The sequence below is a fragment of the Lonchura striata genome, chromosome 1, assembly GCF_050655825.1.
Source record: "Lonchura striata isolate lonStrDom1 chromosome 1, ASM5065582v1, whole genome shotgun sequence".
NCBI classification, from domain to species: Eukaryota; Metazoa; Chordata; class Aves; order Passeriformes; family Estrildidae; genus Lonchura; species Lonchura striata.
The window spans coordinates 5,275,396-5,293,058 of NC_140703.1; the positions used below are offsets into that span (position 1 = coordinate 5,275,396).

The 17,663-nt window shown below is 37.8% G+C and overlaps 1 protein-coding gene across 2 annotated transcripts in view; it reads left to right on the forward strand.

Moving 5' to 3' along the window:
* The window catches only part of MAP3K7CL (MAP3K7 C-terminal like), a 31,655-nt gene that overhangs the window by 10,880 nt on the left and 3,112 nt on the right, over positions 1-17,663 (forward strand). For both annotated transcript variants that reach the window (XM_021535402.3, XM_021535401.3), the window contains 2 exons: positions 937-995; positions 9,309-9,424. In XM_021535402.3, coding sequence (XP_021391077.1) covers positions 937-995; positions 9,309-9,424 — 175 coding nt within the window. The remainder of the gene's footprint in view (positions 1-936; positions 996-9,308; positions 9,425-17,663) is intronic.

The window sequence follows — 17,663 nt, forward strand, 5'->3', positions numbered from 1 at the left end:
TTTACTTTTACCCCCAACCTCTTTTGCTGTATAACCACAGAGGCCAGGAGAAACAGATAACAAATATTTGACAAACAATTTAGATCCTAGTCTGTATTCTTTTAGAATCCTCCTTTGATATGAGGTCCTCTTGATCTTGTTGGGGTTTTGTTGCTGTGTTCAAGCCTACAAGTACACAGCAGATTGCAGGATCTGAACTGTGTTAGCGACTTTCTCCTGGATTTTCTCCTTATTTAATTTTGACACATTACAAATAACTGACTGTAAGCTAATAATAACAGTCTCCTCACCTCCCATAACCTGTAGTAAGATGAATAAACAGTCCAATGCAAAACTGAGAGTGTGAAAGTCACTGAGAAAGAAATATTGCACTGGCACTACCAAGTGTGATTCATATTTCTGATCTCAGTCCAACTACTAGTGGGCAGGTGTCCACATCACAACCCTGACATAACTGGTGCAATCTGTCCCACCTGGAAGCCTGTTCTAAAAATAAAAAAAAATCCCAAATGAATAAATAAAAAAACAACTTGGTTTGTTGTCATGATTGAACTAACTCCAGCCCATAAGGATTGTAATTGACTGTAATTAAGACAGTTCTTTACTTAGCAGTGTGGTGGAGAGAGCTCAGGAAGAAAAACAGTTTAGATGTATTTGTTTTATTAATTATCACATGTTCTGCTGGATTGACTGCTTTGTTTCTTAATCACTGCACTGCAAAATAGGCTTTCTGTATTTCCAGAACTTTTCGTATCACCAGTCCACCAGTATTTTCAAGGATTCTACTGAAGCATCTCAAGTGTAAAAGATAAGATGTGGAGGTGTTTTCAGGATAATATTGCTGTCCATATGTGCAATATAGAACTTCATTAACCAGAATATTTGAAACGCCGTCTCTGGTAGACAATGACTTTTAATATCATGTTTATATTTTAGATGATGCATCCCCTGAAAACTTCTCTTTGGCATTTCCAGAACTAGATCAGCAGCTGCAGGTAAATTTTTATTCTCCTATTTCAGTTCTACTTCACATTCATTGTATTTGTTCTTATAAAAAGCCTCTGGTTGTTACACTATAGTGGAAGTTTTAGTGGTGCTTTTCTAGCCTATTAACATTTAATAAGACTGTATATATCCATAGAAGAAAGCATCGTTTTTTCAAGATCTACAGAAAATTTTTAGTCCAACCACAGGGAAATTACTGTTTTAACAATCTTGCCTGCTATTAAGATTTTCCATTCAATTCCTGCAGTGCTGCTGCACTGCAATCAAGAGAGTTCTGGTTCAATTGATGGGAGAAGGAATGAGAGGGGCATTATACGTTTTAATGCCTGCAGGTTGTGCAAGACTGATACCATCAGTTTTCTCAGGAGCATTCCAAGAGAATCCTTTGGTGACCAGTCTGATTTGTCAGCATAGAATACTGGACAGTGAGCAATGGATGGCAACTCCATGGTTCCCTAGGCACAAAGCCAGTTCTGCATCCAGGGATTATTTCCCTTTCCTCTGTGGTGTTTCTGGAGTGTTTGCTGGCTTTTGTAGATTACTTCAGATCATCTGTTTTCCCAGGAGCATTTAAACTTCCTCTGATATTTCACTAAGAAGGCAGTTGTTTCCTGACTGTAAGTTGAGAAGGGCATTAGAAGACCACTCGTTGTCCCATAATGTCATCTTTCCTGTGCCCATCTCCTTGTGAGACAGCACGGGGTGGCTGCTGCCTTCAAGGGCTGACACTTCTGTCCTGCTGCCCTCATCAAAAGAATGACTGAGAAAGGAATGGAGGATGACAGAGACCCTTCTTGCTCTGTGCCTCTCATCCTGAGGCTATGGACAGGTTCTTTAGGCTTAAGTAGAATAGCAGCTTAAGATTTGGGACAAAAGGAACCAGATAGTATGCTAACCTATTTATTCTACTAACCTTCCAGTGCAGCAAATAGGATTGTGTGGGACTCAGATTCAGTCAAAGAAAGAAACTGAGAGTTTCTAGCCAGGCAGAAGCCTGGGAAAGAGCTGGAGAGAATGTAAATAATTCTTTATCTCTCTTGTTATTCACATTGTTTATAGTTAAGTTCTATCACTGTGCATCAAGCACTCTGCACCAATGCTGTGGGTTGTTTTCACTTCAGGACCAATGGATTTGATCCTTGCGAAGCTCTGTATAAAAGAGCACTGTATTTTGAATAAACCAGAGTTTTTACTCTCACAGCCTTCTAGTCAGACTATTCTCATTCCCATCCTGCCTCGACAGCGACAGGATTGGCATTTTTTTTTTCCTTAGAAGAATTAATTTTGGGAAAAGCAATCATGTTTCATAGCTGGAGCACTGAATCAGAAATAAAGAACCTGTATTTTGTTTCCAACTCTCTCAGTGACACATTGCATAATCCTGGAGTTACTTCATCCCCCTGTTCATCTCTGAAATTAACTTAATAATTTTTACCTTTTTTTTAAAGAGCATTGAGACCAGTAGGTGAGGATTGCTCGAGAGCAAAGTGTGATTATTATTGCTGCTATTGATACATAAAAACAAAATTACTAGCATTAACATATAAGTACTCTGCAGGATGAGTGATGATTTTTTAATTAGGACTTTCATGACTTTTACATTTCTGCAACCTATAATATATTCTAAATATGGAATTTCATGATAGGGTGAAAATGCTGCTCTGGAAACATTCAAGTGTTCTGGATAGATAATAGCCCTTCAGTAAAAGTTTTTAAATACACACTAGCACAATCCCACCAAGTGTACCCAATTGGTCTGTTAAGTACTTGACATTTGTTTCAGGAAAACCTTCCTTTACTCTCATGATCTCAATATGATAACAAATTCAAAGCAACAATCAAAGGCATTGATTCATGTAATTTATCCTTCATAAACTCTCTTGGTAATATCAGGGTAGCTGAAAGGATAACTACCTGCCCAATTCAACCACTTAAAAGTATAAAATTTGTGCTAGCACTTCATCCTTTAGTTTTCAAGCTTATATGCACATTTATATTTTGATGCCATTATGTTCATCCAAGGGAAGTCAATACAGGGTTCTGAGTTGATACAGAGGTAACATTGCATTCAATTTTAGCAATAAAAACTTGAATTTCCTTGCTTTTGTCAATCTGGATCACAGCTTCATGTGATAACTATTTAATGTAATTACAGTATTTTTAATCTGCTTTAAAATTTCCAGCAATAACTGTTACAAAGTCATCATTTCCCTTATTAAATTTCTTATTAATTGTGTTTTTTTTCAATTGCTGCAATCCAAGCTGCTGCAGGTTTGGCAGAACTCTATGGCATGTGCTTGCAATTTATGCCAGCTTTGAAACATGTAGCTCCTGTATTACAAAAACAAGTAAAATAGGCTTCACCAGGACCTGCAAAAGTAGTGGAGTATCCCTTGTCATTCTATCCATGCCTTTTTCTGTCCTGAAGTGCTTTAATACAGAGCACACACATGAAGGTTAATGAGAATTCATGTAAATTAACCTTCTAATCAACTGTGGCAATAGCAGCCTGAAATGCTTGAATTTGTAAGAATGCTGGTATATATGTCATAATAAAAATATCATCTCTAAGAGCCACAAGATTTTCATCAGTGTGCCATAAACACAGTCAAAAACATTAGAATTTTATTTAAAGAAGCAAACTATACATGCAGGTTATGTGGCTATATAGTAATAAGCACCTTAAAAAAAAATAATAACTTTACAGATTTCAAGCACACAAAGGAAAATTTTGGAACCTCTTTGAAAAACAAACAAACAAAAAGCCTAAATTAGCTGATCTTTAAGCTGGATTTTGAAAGCAGCTTGAAAGCTATGTAAGTTCAGCGAGTCACTTGGAAAATCAGAGCCTTAGAATTCTATGCATGCAGGCAGCAGACCACAGCCTGAGTACCAAGCAATTTGCACCTCTGTTTTAGGCTTCAAGCTCTGTCCTCCTATGTTGGGCCTTGGCAGACAACTTGGCTATTTGAGCAGAATTACCTAGTGGTCCCACTTTTCCTCCTACAATTCTTCCATACCTATTCCCTGGGCAGCAGTATCAAATGGCAGGGCAAAATTCAGTGAGCCTCCCTTGGCAGGGTAACAAACCCTGCTCTCCAAGCACTCAGCTCTCCAGAGGTGCAGGTGGGATTGCCTGGAGAGAAGGTCTTTCTAGGAGACTTAGCAAAAAAAATTAATTCTCTATAAGGACTCTTACTAAAGGACAATTCTAATTGCAGCTTCTTGCCAAAGAATAAAAATGATCAGTCTATGTGTTCTGATGTACTAGCTAGCTTTAGACTAACATGTTTTATTTTCAAATTACTTTTTTGAATGTTACATTTTTTCTACACATTCCAAGAACCAATTTGTGAAAAAATAACACAACGACTTTAAATCAAAATTTATATGTGGTCAACCAGACATGAAAACCCTTCATATGAGAACAGATCAATTTAAGCTATATTTGTAGCTTTATTATTAAAAACAAAAACACACACACACAACTAAAATAACTTCCTGCTAAGTTATCAGTGAAACAAAACTCATATTAATAAACTTCTTGTTTTCAATTCCTTTTGTTTGCAGTATTGGAAATTATTCTCTTTCCATTGACAAGCAATACCTGCTTATTTGAGCTTTGGTGGTTTTGCCCCCTCCCATGTGTACAGGTTATCTGCTGTATTTAGAAACATACATCAGCATCCAACACTTCCTCTGACTTGCTCAGTTCACCTCTCTGTTCTCCATCAAAATCTTTATTCCACCTGAGAGCTTCATCCTGAAGAGGGAAGAACACAAGTCACATATGGACACATAGGGTGTTCTATAGTTCTTTATCTTTGAAAACCAGGTTAGCTGGGGCTCTGAGCAGCCTGGGCTAGTGGAAGGTGTCCCTGGCAGGGGGTTGGAAGGAGATGATCTTTAAAGTCCTTTCCAACACAAAACAATTAAATGGTTCTGTGATCTTGTCTCATGAAATTGTGAGCTTCAGAGGCATTTATGTCATATTTCGTGTTACAAATCTGTTTCCTTAGATGACTATAAAATTGCTGCAACAGAGAAAAAGCTCCAACCGTTTATGACATCCAACCTTAAGTCAAAGGATAGTTTTTCTTGCTTTAGTAGAAAATGCTCATATAAAAGAAGTAATACAAATGTTATGAAAGGGGTAGTGTGTTGTGTGTGATATAAGTATTTAGCAGAAACCTTGTTTAATCTGTAACTTCAATTGCTTCTACTGAATGCCAGGATTTTTGTTAGGCACATAAATTAATTTTAGGAAGTTTAAAAGCATACTGTGTTTTTAAAGAGAATGCTGTAATTTTTTTACTATGTATTGATTTCCATGAGAATTTGCAGAGGACTGTGTTGCTCTATAATTAGATTTGATTCCTTATGAACTTAATAAGTGTCCTGTAATGCTGCTGTGATAACTTTGGTCTTAGATTATGTAAGACCATTTTATGTATGTATGGTGACATGTATGCATGTTCACCAAGCCAGAGCATCATACTAAGGTTAGTAAAGAATGGAAAATCTCCCAGGAAGGAGAGCAAAACTCACAATTGCTCTCATCCTGTATTGTGTGGAAGAAAGAGAACTGTTTATTTCATAGTAAAACTAGACTATACTAGATGTATCCTAAGATGGGTATCTGAAAGTGGTGGAAGAGTTCCAGTTCTTCAACAAGAAGTAGCTGCAATGTGCTATTTTTGCTTGGCACAATATGGGTTCTTCCATCATAGAAGAGTGTACAAGGCCATATAATGAACATAGGCCACATTCAAAATATTGGCATTGGATTTTCCACTTTTCCAGAAGAGTTCAACTGAAAGTTACCAAATTTACAAAAAGCATGACATCACTCTTTAATTAGGTCAGTGCTGAAGGTTTCTAGATAAGTTCACGTGAGCTGGAAAAATTGCCTGATACAATTTTTTCTTGAAACTTCAATTTTTCAGGAGAAAGTTTTAATTTTTTTTCACAGTTAGACATGTAAGTGCAATGATGGTGAATTAAAAAATCAACTGTTTTAAAGTTTTTGAACAGTTAAGTGGCACTGTCAACTATACAGCTTTTGTGGCTATGGAATGCTGATTTTCATATGGCAAGGCCAAAGAACTTGAATGTGAGCGAAGCAAAAAAAAAAAAAACCCAAACCTGAGAACTTTCATTCTGTGTCAACCCAGCAAAGATTTTATTTAGAAGACCTCCTTCATCTTGCCTTAAAAACCAGGCAGAGAGGAGGCCACCCAGATGATCAAAGGAATGGAGCACTTCTCCTGCAAGGAAAGCAGGTCCCTTCCAACCCAAACCATTCTGTGACTTTCTGTTTCTTCATGAACTACTTTCGCATGTCATCTTCCTACATATTTGATATCTGGATTCTGAACAAAAGTCTAAATAAATTGTAAAGGTCTACATTTATATGTGCAGTTCCAGAATGCTCTATTAAAGGACTTCTTAGTGGCTACCTGCGGAATTCTGTAGGACATTTGTCAATGTTATAGCGAGTTATTCAACAAAATACAAGGAAAAATCAGACCTTGTTGAAAATCAGGCAACAATAGGACAGACCACCAGTATAACTTACAGCTGTAGCTTTTGTACTAGCTTTGTGGAAAGATCAGAGATGCTGCACATGCATATTTTGCCAGCACAGGAAAATGAGGGTGGGTGACACTGAAGCCTGAAATAAACAGCATTAAAAGTAGCAACTGTTGCCATTAAATGCAACCTGCTTTGGTGGGGATGTTTTTTGCTTGTCTAGCAGGTATGCTTTTATTTATATTAATTCATGGACAGGCAAAGTACTTCATGAAGTAGCAAGCTCAGGCTGTTCTAAGAGGAAGGTAAAGTATGGCTGTTTACTTCTGAGTGAAAAAAAAAAAAACATACTGCAAATTGAACTTTATTAAGCCCTTCTGAAATTAGTCACCTTGGTAAGCCAGCAAACTTAACATAAAGATGTTATACACACTTCATGGAATGCCACTGGGCATTCTGTACTGCAGTATCTGCAGTACTTCCCATTGCCTGGCCACAGACAGTTAAAAAAGTTTAAAAAGTCCTTCCAGGTGGAATGGAGATTTGTATCTCTGCTTTTGCCATGTTATTGCAGTAGAAAGTGTAAAGTGTTTGCTAAATAAACCTGTTTCATATGCTACTGACCAGAAATTACTCATGGATGCTGCAGATAATATCTCTGGAGCCTTTCTTAGAAGTTTCCAAATTACAGAGGAGCAAAACAAATTCTCCACTTCTGGCTGCCCCATCCCTGGAAGTGTCCAAGGCCAGGTTGGATGGAGCTCAGAGTAGCCTGGTCTGGTGGGAGGTGCCCCTGCCCATAGCAGGGGCTAGAACTTGATGCTCTTGAAGGTCCTTTCCAAACCAAACCACTCTATGATATCATCCAATGTCATTTGGAAACACTCTAACATTTCTGTTTTAAAGAAAAATACACTAATAATTTAAAAGATTCTTGATCTAGGGCTTACTACCATCAGACAAACTGAAAATAATTTTATGAACAGAAATTAGTAAACTGCTTGTTTAATTTGTTTTAAGTTTAATTTAAGTGCTCAAATATCAGTGTAAGAGAAAATGTCACTGAAGAGGAAACAATAATAGGAAGGGGTTTAAAAGTTAGCAACTGGTTCTAAGTGAGCCTTAGATACTAAGTTTCAGCATGACTAGTTAATTTTTAGCTCTCTATATATATCTTTCGAGTGGGAAGCTGGAATATAGAAACTGAGTGCTGTTTTAATTTTTAAACTGGTTTAAACCAGCTAGATTAGTGGAAACTAAATTGGAAGCAAATCCAAGGTCTTTTTTGCTTTGTTGTGTTTTGTTGTGTTTTTCTTTTGAAGTATCACTGTTTGGGGACTTTCCCCTTGGTACTGTTCAAAATTGTTTTATTGTGACACACATGTCAGTGGCTGATCTCTGGTAGATAGCAGAGATGCTGCTTTGGCTCATCCACACATTCTTGGATTAGAGCAGTGATACTTCTATATTCAGTCTTGCTAAATTTATGCTTATTATTTGGGTGGCTATATGAATGGTGCTCTTTCTCATCCACATTGAAATGCAATTAAAAGCCCTTTTCTAGGAATTAGATTTGTCAAGTATTGGGCTGCCCTTTCCCCGGGTTCCCAAAATCTCCAAGATCAGGGAGAATGAAACAATGTGCTATGAAACAATTCTGCTGCAGCAGGTTTAAATTTAGAATATGGAATATGAGTGTCTGTGTTAAAATTTCAGTGAGGAATCACATACCAACTACAAGTACTTGCAAGCTCCATACATTACTTACATCTGTGCTTTGGGTTATGTCTGAAGTCAGCTTACCCTGTCTCCTGAACAAAAATGCTTTTAATCTTTATCTCTGATCGTTTAGTAAAATTTAAATTTCCAGTTTAGATTAAACAAAGGATTACAAGATCATAAATAGAAAAAGTCTGACTACTTATGCTTTTCCTAATAATGTCATTAAGGGAATATTATACTACACAGAAGTGTCAAGGTAGGACAGCGAGAAATGCAAAATAATCTACTAATATTGTGAAAGGCAATTGGATGTTACTTAACTGGGTAGTAAATGAACTATTTTAAGTGTTTCCTTTTACTTCAAACAGGTGGCTCAAGCATGCTATTTGGAGTTCATTTACAGTCAATAGATTCATGGCTAATAACTTAAAAATACTTCCTGAAAGTGTTATAACCAAAATGTGACAGTCAAACCCGAGGCCTGAATTAAGATGCATTATTTTTAAGGAGCAAAAAGCAACTACATTTAACCAAAATGCATTTTCAAGGCTTTCGATTAAATTTACGTGAGGAGTCCTAGGACAGCATGGTTTTATTTGCCATATTTATTACATTCAGTGTGCATTGAAAAAAGGTTGATCTTGCTGCAATGTAAAGATGTATGTGATAGGTCTGACCAATGCATCAGCTATATGATTTACATACCACTCTAGCTGAAAAAGAGGGAGGTAAGGGAGAAATCCTTCTTTGAAAAATTTTGCAAAGCTGACAAGGAGAGTTCTGAAAATTCTCACAATGTTTGAAATTTTACACATATGTTTGACATTTTACACATATTCTTATGCAGGGAACTGTTCTGGATTTTTTCTTTCCTTGAAAGGCCATCACTAGGAATGGTTGGCCATGTACTGCAGTTAAGGGAAAAAATTCTTTAGGTATTCTCACAGGAGGTTAGATAAATATTGTATCTTTCAAAATATGTGGGGGTTTAACTAATATTTCATTCAAAAACAGTGGGGTTTTTTTCTTCTTCTTTTTTTTTCTTAAAGCCTCTGCCTCCTTGTCATGACTCTAAGGAATCTATGCAGGTGTATAAACAGCACTGCAAAATAGCAGAAGAGTACCATGAGGTCAAGAAAGAAATTGCTCTGCTGGAAGAAAGAAAGTGAGTAACTTTCCCAAAGGATTTCCTGTCATATATTCTCTTTGTAAACCCCTGTTTGAAACATGAAAGGTTAACATTGTATTTTCTGACCTTCTATACATATATGCCTATATATGTATATATTTAATTATAATTCTGGCCTTCCAGGATCTGGAGGAAACCTAGAAGAAAGATGGAGAGAGACTATTTATAAGGGCCTGGAGTGACAGGACAAGGGGAATGGCTTCAAACTGACAGAGAACAGGGTTAGATGGGATATTGGGAAGAAATTCTTCCCTGTGAGGGTGGTGAAGCCTTGGCACAGGTGGCCCAGAGAAGCTGTGACTGTGCCATCCCTGGAAGTGTTCAAGGTCAGACTGGGTAGGGCTTGGAGCAACCTGGTCTAGTGGAAGGTGTCCCTGCCTGTGGCAGAGGGTTGGAACTGGATTATCTTGGGCGTCCCTTCTAACCCAAGCCATCCTATCACCTGATGGTTTCATGCCTCTGCCTGATGGTCACAGTGGAGCTTAAGTTGCCCATTGCTCTACAGGATCAGCTGAGGCCACTAAGGGCTGTCACAGCTCAGCTTTGGGGGTGTCCCTTAAAAGCTTCACTGGCAGCCTCCAGGTCACACAACAATCCAGTTCAGCCGGTGTAGGTTCCTTTTCAATTTTAGTTTTTTTTCAATAAACATTGCACACTTTAATGAAGAGCAAAATGGATCCTCGTTTAGGCTTAGAATACTTGACAATATTAGTAAACATGTTTCTGTGAGGTGCTTTGTTTTGGTGTACACTGGTTCAACAGACATTGGCATTTCAGGTGTTCATACCCAAAAGTGAATAAACTGGAGGCTTTTATTCTTGTCTATGGCCAGTACTCATAGCCCTGTCATCTTTTGCCTGACTATTAAATGGCAAAGTGAACTCTGTGGCTGTCAGTCCCTTTCCACAAGAAATCTGAAAAAGAAATTCAGAGAGAGGAAAGAGCATGAGTACTGAAATTTCTGCTCAGCTGATCCTGCAGTTCAGCCAAGTTTGCATGCATGGGAATCTTCAGCTGCAGAAGCAAGAGAGAAACTGCTAAAATACTTGTAGTCTTACAAGACAGCCGGAGAACTCCCTGAATCCAAACTCTGCAGGCTATGAAAGCTAAATGTCTTTATTTGGGTTTATGGCTATAGGCACAATATAGTTACTTTTTTGCCTAAAGTGTCAAAACTAGCTAAAGTTTACCCCTGCAAATCCCCTTCCACTGAATGATCAGTGTGGCAATCAAATGCTGACAGACTGGAACAAAAGCTAAAACAGATGATGTCCAGTGTCATGGAAAAATGCATTTTAAATTTGATTCATATTTGCAGCGTTTGCATTTGATTCACCATTAATTGAACTTTGCCAATCAAAATTAATTGGTATTTTTAAAAAAGATTAGGAGATAAGTAATTTTTTTTAATTTACAATGATTTTTCAAATTTGGTTGTCTGATATAAGCTGCTTATGTATGTATTTAGCAATCAATTCAGTGGAAACCATAGGAAAACCAAATGAAACTCTGAAAATCCAAGTGCAATAAAATATCAAATGATTGTTCAAGTACTTGACTTTAGTTGTATAAACATCAAAGATAGCCTTCCATCATTAGGGTTTTAGAGTCTACTCATATAAATCCATTATTATTATTATTATTGGCACAACCCTGAATCAGTTGTGCCAATTTATGAAGAATTCTTGGAGCCCATGAAAATGAGACGTTCACGTATATTTTTGCACTTTCTGGAATAAAAAAAAATTGTTGCTTGAATGTAATTTTTTTATTTATAAGTTTATGGTTCTAGCTAAATTAGAAATTGTTTGCTTCTTGAGAACAGCAGGTACATGCACAAAATTCTTTACCTGAACTCACAAGTATCCTAATCAACCTCTGAGCCCAGAGGTCAGCCTCCCTGTGGTGCCTCCCTTGGGTTAAATTGAAGAGTTCCAGGCTGGCATTTTCCTTCATTCCACCAGTGGAACAATGTCAGGAAGCTTCCACCACTGCTGTCTTTGCTGAACATGTTCTGAGAATTCCATGCCCCAGTAAATATATGTTATGAGTGGCTGTATAAGACAACAAATGGAATTATATTATTGAGACCCATGTGTAGTTTCTAATTAAATATTTGTAGCCTGATGTTCACATGCTGTATAGCTGTGAAATGCCAAAATATGACAAATATCAGGGCAGCACCTTTCACACCTCCCATGTGTCTTAATCTGAAAAAGTGATCCTACAGCACTGGAATTAAAGAGGTTTAATTTCCTACAAGCTAGTGCACTGAGGTTGCCTGATTTTGAGGTTTAACAAGCTGCAAATGCAAACTGAAGATATTTTTTCTCCAGATGTGGATTGTTTATAACTCTTTTCTCCAGGTAGATTATCCATTTTGTAGTATTTTGGAGCAGGTCTCATGCCTTCCCCCATTGCATATCTTTCCTTTCTGGAGCAGTCTGTTTTTATTAAACCCTCCAGAAACTAACTGGGATCTCCTTACCACATGAAGTTTAGTTGAAATTGAACTTGAGATTTGAAAGTGGATTAGAAAATTATTAGGACACATATAACTATACACACGTAAGCAAACAAACCTGAACATGACAGCCCTGCTTTTTATCTAAAACTAGATAGAAAGGGAGTATAAGTGTGGAGGCAAAGGAATAAGCAAGAAGTAAAAGAAAATTTTGCTCTCATGTTAACTGATTTATGTCTAAAAACATTCTCAGCACTTACAGTAAGAGAGTTAAAAGCAGTTTAGGGACTAGTATATACTGAATGAAGAGTGGATTATAATGGCTGGGGTGGCATGCATGTTTTGCATTGTGTATGTACATATATGTATATATATATGTGTATATATATATATATATATATGTATGTATATGTATGTATATATGTATATAAATACATGCACATATATATGCACCTTATACTTGTGGCCTTTTGGTACCTGAAAGGAGCCTACAAGAAAGATGGAGAGAGACTATTTACAAGGGCATGTAGAGATAGGACAAGGCAGAATGGTTTTAAACTGATAGAGAGTAGATTTGGATTGGATATTAAGAAGAAATTCTTCCCTGTGAAGATGTTGGGGCACTGGTAATGGTTGCCTAGACAGCCCTGGCTGCCCTGTCACTGGAAGTATTGAGTATTACATTTTTAAAAGGGAAGAATGCTTTCACTTGTCGAAAAAATCTGATAAGATGCACAAGTTTTTAGCCTCCAAACCAATTCCAATAAAATGGAAAACATGGAGTTCACAATTTTCTAAAATTTGCCCCTGCTGTTGGTGTCTTCTTCTACATTTGAATTTTAATGTATGGAAACAAAAATTCCCAATTGTCTACTATGCCTGCTATCTATTGTCTATTTCTCTTAAATATTATTTTGATAAAATGGACAATGATCAAGTCACATCCCTTGTAATGGGAGCAAACAGCTTTTATAGTGTTTTTCAGTGGACATTTTTACCAAAGGCAATCAGAAATGCTGTTGGATGCTATCCTTGGTTGGGAGCCAGTGCTCCCAACTTCTCTCCACAGATCAATTCACCTGTGTTATTCCAATGACAAGTTTCAGCTGGCAGTTTCTGTACCTGTGGTGCCTCCTGGTAGTACACACAGGATGCTGAAGACTATGACTGACAGAAAAAAGCAGAAAATGGATTGAGCAAATATTTTGTATTTGTCAGCTAGGAGGAAGAAATAATATTAACCTGATAAATATCTGTACAGGTATTAGAGCATTTTAGCAAAAAAAAAAAAAAAAGCCAAAAGGAATATAGTTAATTCTACTTTAATTAATTTTTGTTCCAACCCCCAAAGTTCAGTGTAACCTTTCATACATGAAATAATATATGCAGGTATATTTTTATATTATTTTACAAGACACAGAAAGTTGTAAAACATTCTTTTTACAATACTGAAAAACACTGAATCTTTTACAACTTTTCAAAGGCTTTTACTTCTGTTTAGCCTGATGTGTAATGAGTATGGCCAAAGTAAAAAGTCAGTGAAGCAAAATGATAAGGGTTGTTTTTCATCAAAATGAGAACAAAGCTTACTTACTTGTTCTCTTCTGTGCAATATAGATGGCATGAGAATGTACTAGGCTGGCAGTGGGAGAGAAGATAAGTATTCCACAGGAAAATGGGAAATGTGAGAGAGAAAAAGAGGTTGCAGTATCAAAAAAGGGGAAATCAAAGGACAAAGCAAATAAGGATGGGAAGTTACTCAAGAACAAAAAAGATAGCAAGAATCTGAAAGAACACTGGGTAGATTTTTTTGCTAATTTAATCATAACTTTGTTTGCTGTGTTCACTCACACTCTTCACATTTATGCCAGCAATACAAGGGAAAAAGCCACTCTGGAATGGGAGACATGATTGAAAATAAAGAAAAGGGTGTGGAAGTGAGAACACACCACATTTAGGGCACAGAATGTAATTTAATTTATGTTCCAGAAACACACACGTATTTCCATAACAGATGGTTATGGGTGTCTAACTTTGGGTGAAAGGGATGAGATGGCTGGTTATTTCGAGCACTTGTTATATTGCTATTACCAGATAATGACCCTGGATTATGTAGTTAAATATTAGAGTTGCCATGGTTGCTAGCTGTATCTTATATTCTTAGCACTGGATGGTTATCTCTTCTTCCTCCCCCAGACAATTCTAATATAACTCCACAAAAAATATCATTTGATCACCACCTCGTTTAGGATCACTCATTTTCTTGGCCATGGATATGATTTCTTTTCCTTCTTTTACACATTAGAGTAGACACAGAATCATAGAATTGTTAAGATTGGAAAAGACCTTCAGGATTATCAAGTCCAACCACCAACCCAGCCCCACCTCCCTCTTCACCATTAAACTGTGTCCTCCACTGCCACCTCCACACATGTTTTTTAACTAGTCCAGGGATGGTGGCTCAACCACTTCCTTGGGCAGCCCATTCCAGTGCCCATTCCAGTACTTGACAAACCTTTAAATCAAAAAGTTTTTCCTGAGATCTAACCTGAACCTTCCCTAGGACAACTTGAGGCCATTTCCTCTCTCCCTGTCCCTTGTTCCCTGGGAGCAGAGCCCAACCTCCTGGCAGGGAGTCATGAAGAGTGAAAAGGTCCCTCCTGAACTTCCTTTTCTCCAAGCTGAGCTCCCCCAGCTCCTTCAGCAGCTCCTGATGCTCCAGACCCTTCCCCAGCTCTGCTCCCTTCTCTGTGCACACCCCAGTGCCTCTCTGGTAGTGAGAGGACCAGAACTGGGCTCAGGACTCAAGTCCAGCTCAGCAGTGCCCAGCACGGTGGGACAGTCACTGCCCTGGTCCTGCTATTGATGATAAAATCACTGTGGCTCTCTTGGCAAATGACACGCCGTGGAGGTGACTGCTGAATTTTGTGGGAGCCTTTCATATGTTTTAGCTGTTTCTGTGCTTTTTAATCTAGAGGATGTCTCCAGGTACACTGTTTTTTGAGTGTCTTTCCCAACACTGTGAAGACACTCTAAGTACTTCAGAAAAAGATTGGTGTAAACGTTAAAGACAACATTTTAGCTCAATTATTTTCCTGTTCTAGACCAGTTTTTTCATCATCTCACGTGTATGCAAAATATATGTTCCTTGCCAAATACCAGAAATTAAATTACAGCTTTTCTAATACGAAGAGAGACGTCCTTTTCTAGAGGAAGTGTCCTTGCCTTTGGAAGGTCCTTTCCAACTCAAACTATTCTGTCATTCTATAGCCTTTTATGTGTTGGCATCTGAGACATATTTTCATTTACATTAAAGCAGACTTTAATGGTGTTGCTTTTAAATTAATTAGACTATTCATTAGTCTACTATTAAGTAGGCTTATGCAAGGACAATCTCCTCAAGACAGCAGTTACCTTGCAGGGCCTCATCATTCCCCCTGATAGGAAAGCCATGCCAAATGTGGGAAGAGAAAATGACCTTATGGCCACCAGTACACTCCATCTGTTGGAGAAGATGCTGTACTGCCACAGATGCATGAACCTGAATACCTTGTTCACAGTGGGGAAAAGGCAAATCCGAGTCTTTGTGTTCTGGAAACTGTTTTCCTTGTGTCCAGTTCATCTCTAAATACACTTATCTCCAGACAGATTTATCTGCTTAGTCTGTCATTTTTCTTTGTATTTATTCCTTGTGAATAAATACAGTGAGAATGTTAATAAATACCAGATAGAGTGTTGAGGAGCTCTGTTCTCTTCATTAAGGCCAGAACAAGAGAAATAATTTCCCTATGACAGTGCTATGTTTTTCTCCTGCTTGTGGTTTATGTGTTTATGATGCAAATCACTAATGTTGCCTCCCAAATCCCTCTCACAAAAAGAACACTTCAAGTACACATTACAGATTGTCTCCAAGCTTTAAGTACCTCAGCACTAGTTTGGAACTACATTATCAATACTGTTAATATTTAAACTTGGGGTAACCATTAACAGAAAACACAGATTACTCAGTGCTACATCTATTTATTAAGCATCCATAACAAAGTCTAGATGATGAAAGAGCTTAGCATGGTGTTCTTTAACCTCTGAAAGCTAAGTTCAAATCTTAGATTAGATCAGATGTAAATGTTAGTTACTGTCCTCATCCTTTGGTGAGCTTCATAAACTACACCATTCATAACATTTAGCAATTCCCTGGTACTCTAATTTTAGATCTGTGGCAGGCTGACAGTATTAGCCTGAAACATCACCCTATCCCAAAAACAGGTGTTGATCCTGATGGGAAAGGACTAAGTAGGTTCTGCTGACTCAGAAGTGGGCAATTTTACTACTTCAGTGCAAGGAAACTGCTTTCTGTGAGGGAGGAAATTATTTCTCTTGTTCTGGCCTTAATGACTAAACATACAGAGTTCCTCAACACTCTCACTGTATTTATTCACAAGGAATAAATACAAAGAAAAGTGACAGACTAAGCAGATAAATCTGTCTGGAGATAAGTGTATTTAGAGATGAACTGGACACAAGGAAAACAGTTTCCAGAACACAAAGACTCGGATTTGCCTTTTCCCCACTGTGAACAAGGTATTCAGGTTCATGCATCTGTGGCAGTACAGCATCTTCTCCAACAGATGGAGTGTACTGGTGGCCATAAGGTCATTTTCTCTTCCCACATTTGGCATGGCTTTCCTATCAGGGGGAATGATGAGACCCTGCAAGGTAACTGCTGTCTTGAGGAGATTGTCCTTGCATAAGCCTACTTAATAGTAGACTAATGAATAGTCTAATTAATTTAAAAACAACACCATTAAAGTCTGCTTTAATGCAAATGAAAATACGTCTCAGATGCCAACACATAAAAGGCTATAGAATGACAGAATAGTTTGAGTAGGAAAATGTGGGCTACAGCAATGAGTATATTTTGACTTTAATGCATTTATAGTTTGTTTGCTAGCAAATATAAATCCTGGGGAGGGGGGAGAGCAGTTATCTATGCTGCTTGAATATTGCTGGAGAGCAGCATGAAAGCCATGCCTGCACAGAATGACACAGAATCAGAGCTGACCTTCATTACTGGAGCTGCCTGAGTTTGCACCTTGTCTGTCTGTGCCTCTCCTGGCTCACGCCCAGGACAGTCAGTATCATTCCTTTATTCCTTTTCAAGTCCTGAAAGTTCCCACAGAAAAGGTTTACCTGCTTTTAAGATGCTGATTACCTAATAGTGTGCTCACTGCATCTCCCTTTCAAAAGCTGATGAATGTAAGGAAAGTAAGGAAGAATGATTCTGAATTCATTTGTTTGGACGTTTCCAATTTAACAGTCTGTAATTTGAAAGAGCTTGATTTAGCCCTTCAGTCCAACATTATATGGGAGAATAATTGCAAAGAAATATTGCATAAGTTCTCATTTGGTCTTCAGAGATAAGAATCTTCCATAGGAAGTCCAGGGAAACTGGAGAAACAAAAACAAACAAACAAAAACCCCCAAGCATCTGGAGCTGTAGAACCTCATTTTCCCTGAATGTATTTCTCATGTGAAATCACTCCTTCATGGCCTCAGGCCCATGAATTGGAGCTGTCTAGCAAGATTATCTTGATTTCTATGAAAAATAGAAATACTGGTTGATCTAGAGCAGCCCAGGCACAGAGAAATGAACCTGTTAGTGGCTTGCTGTGTTTAAAACTTGTACAGCTCTATTGTGTTAAATGTAAACAGAATTCTACTGGGTAAAAATGCTCTCTTGAAGTTTCCTGTCAA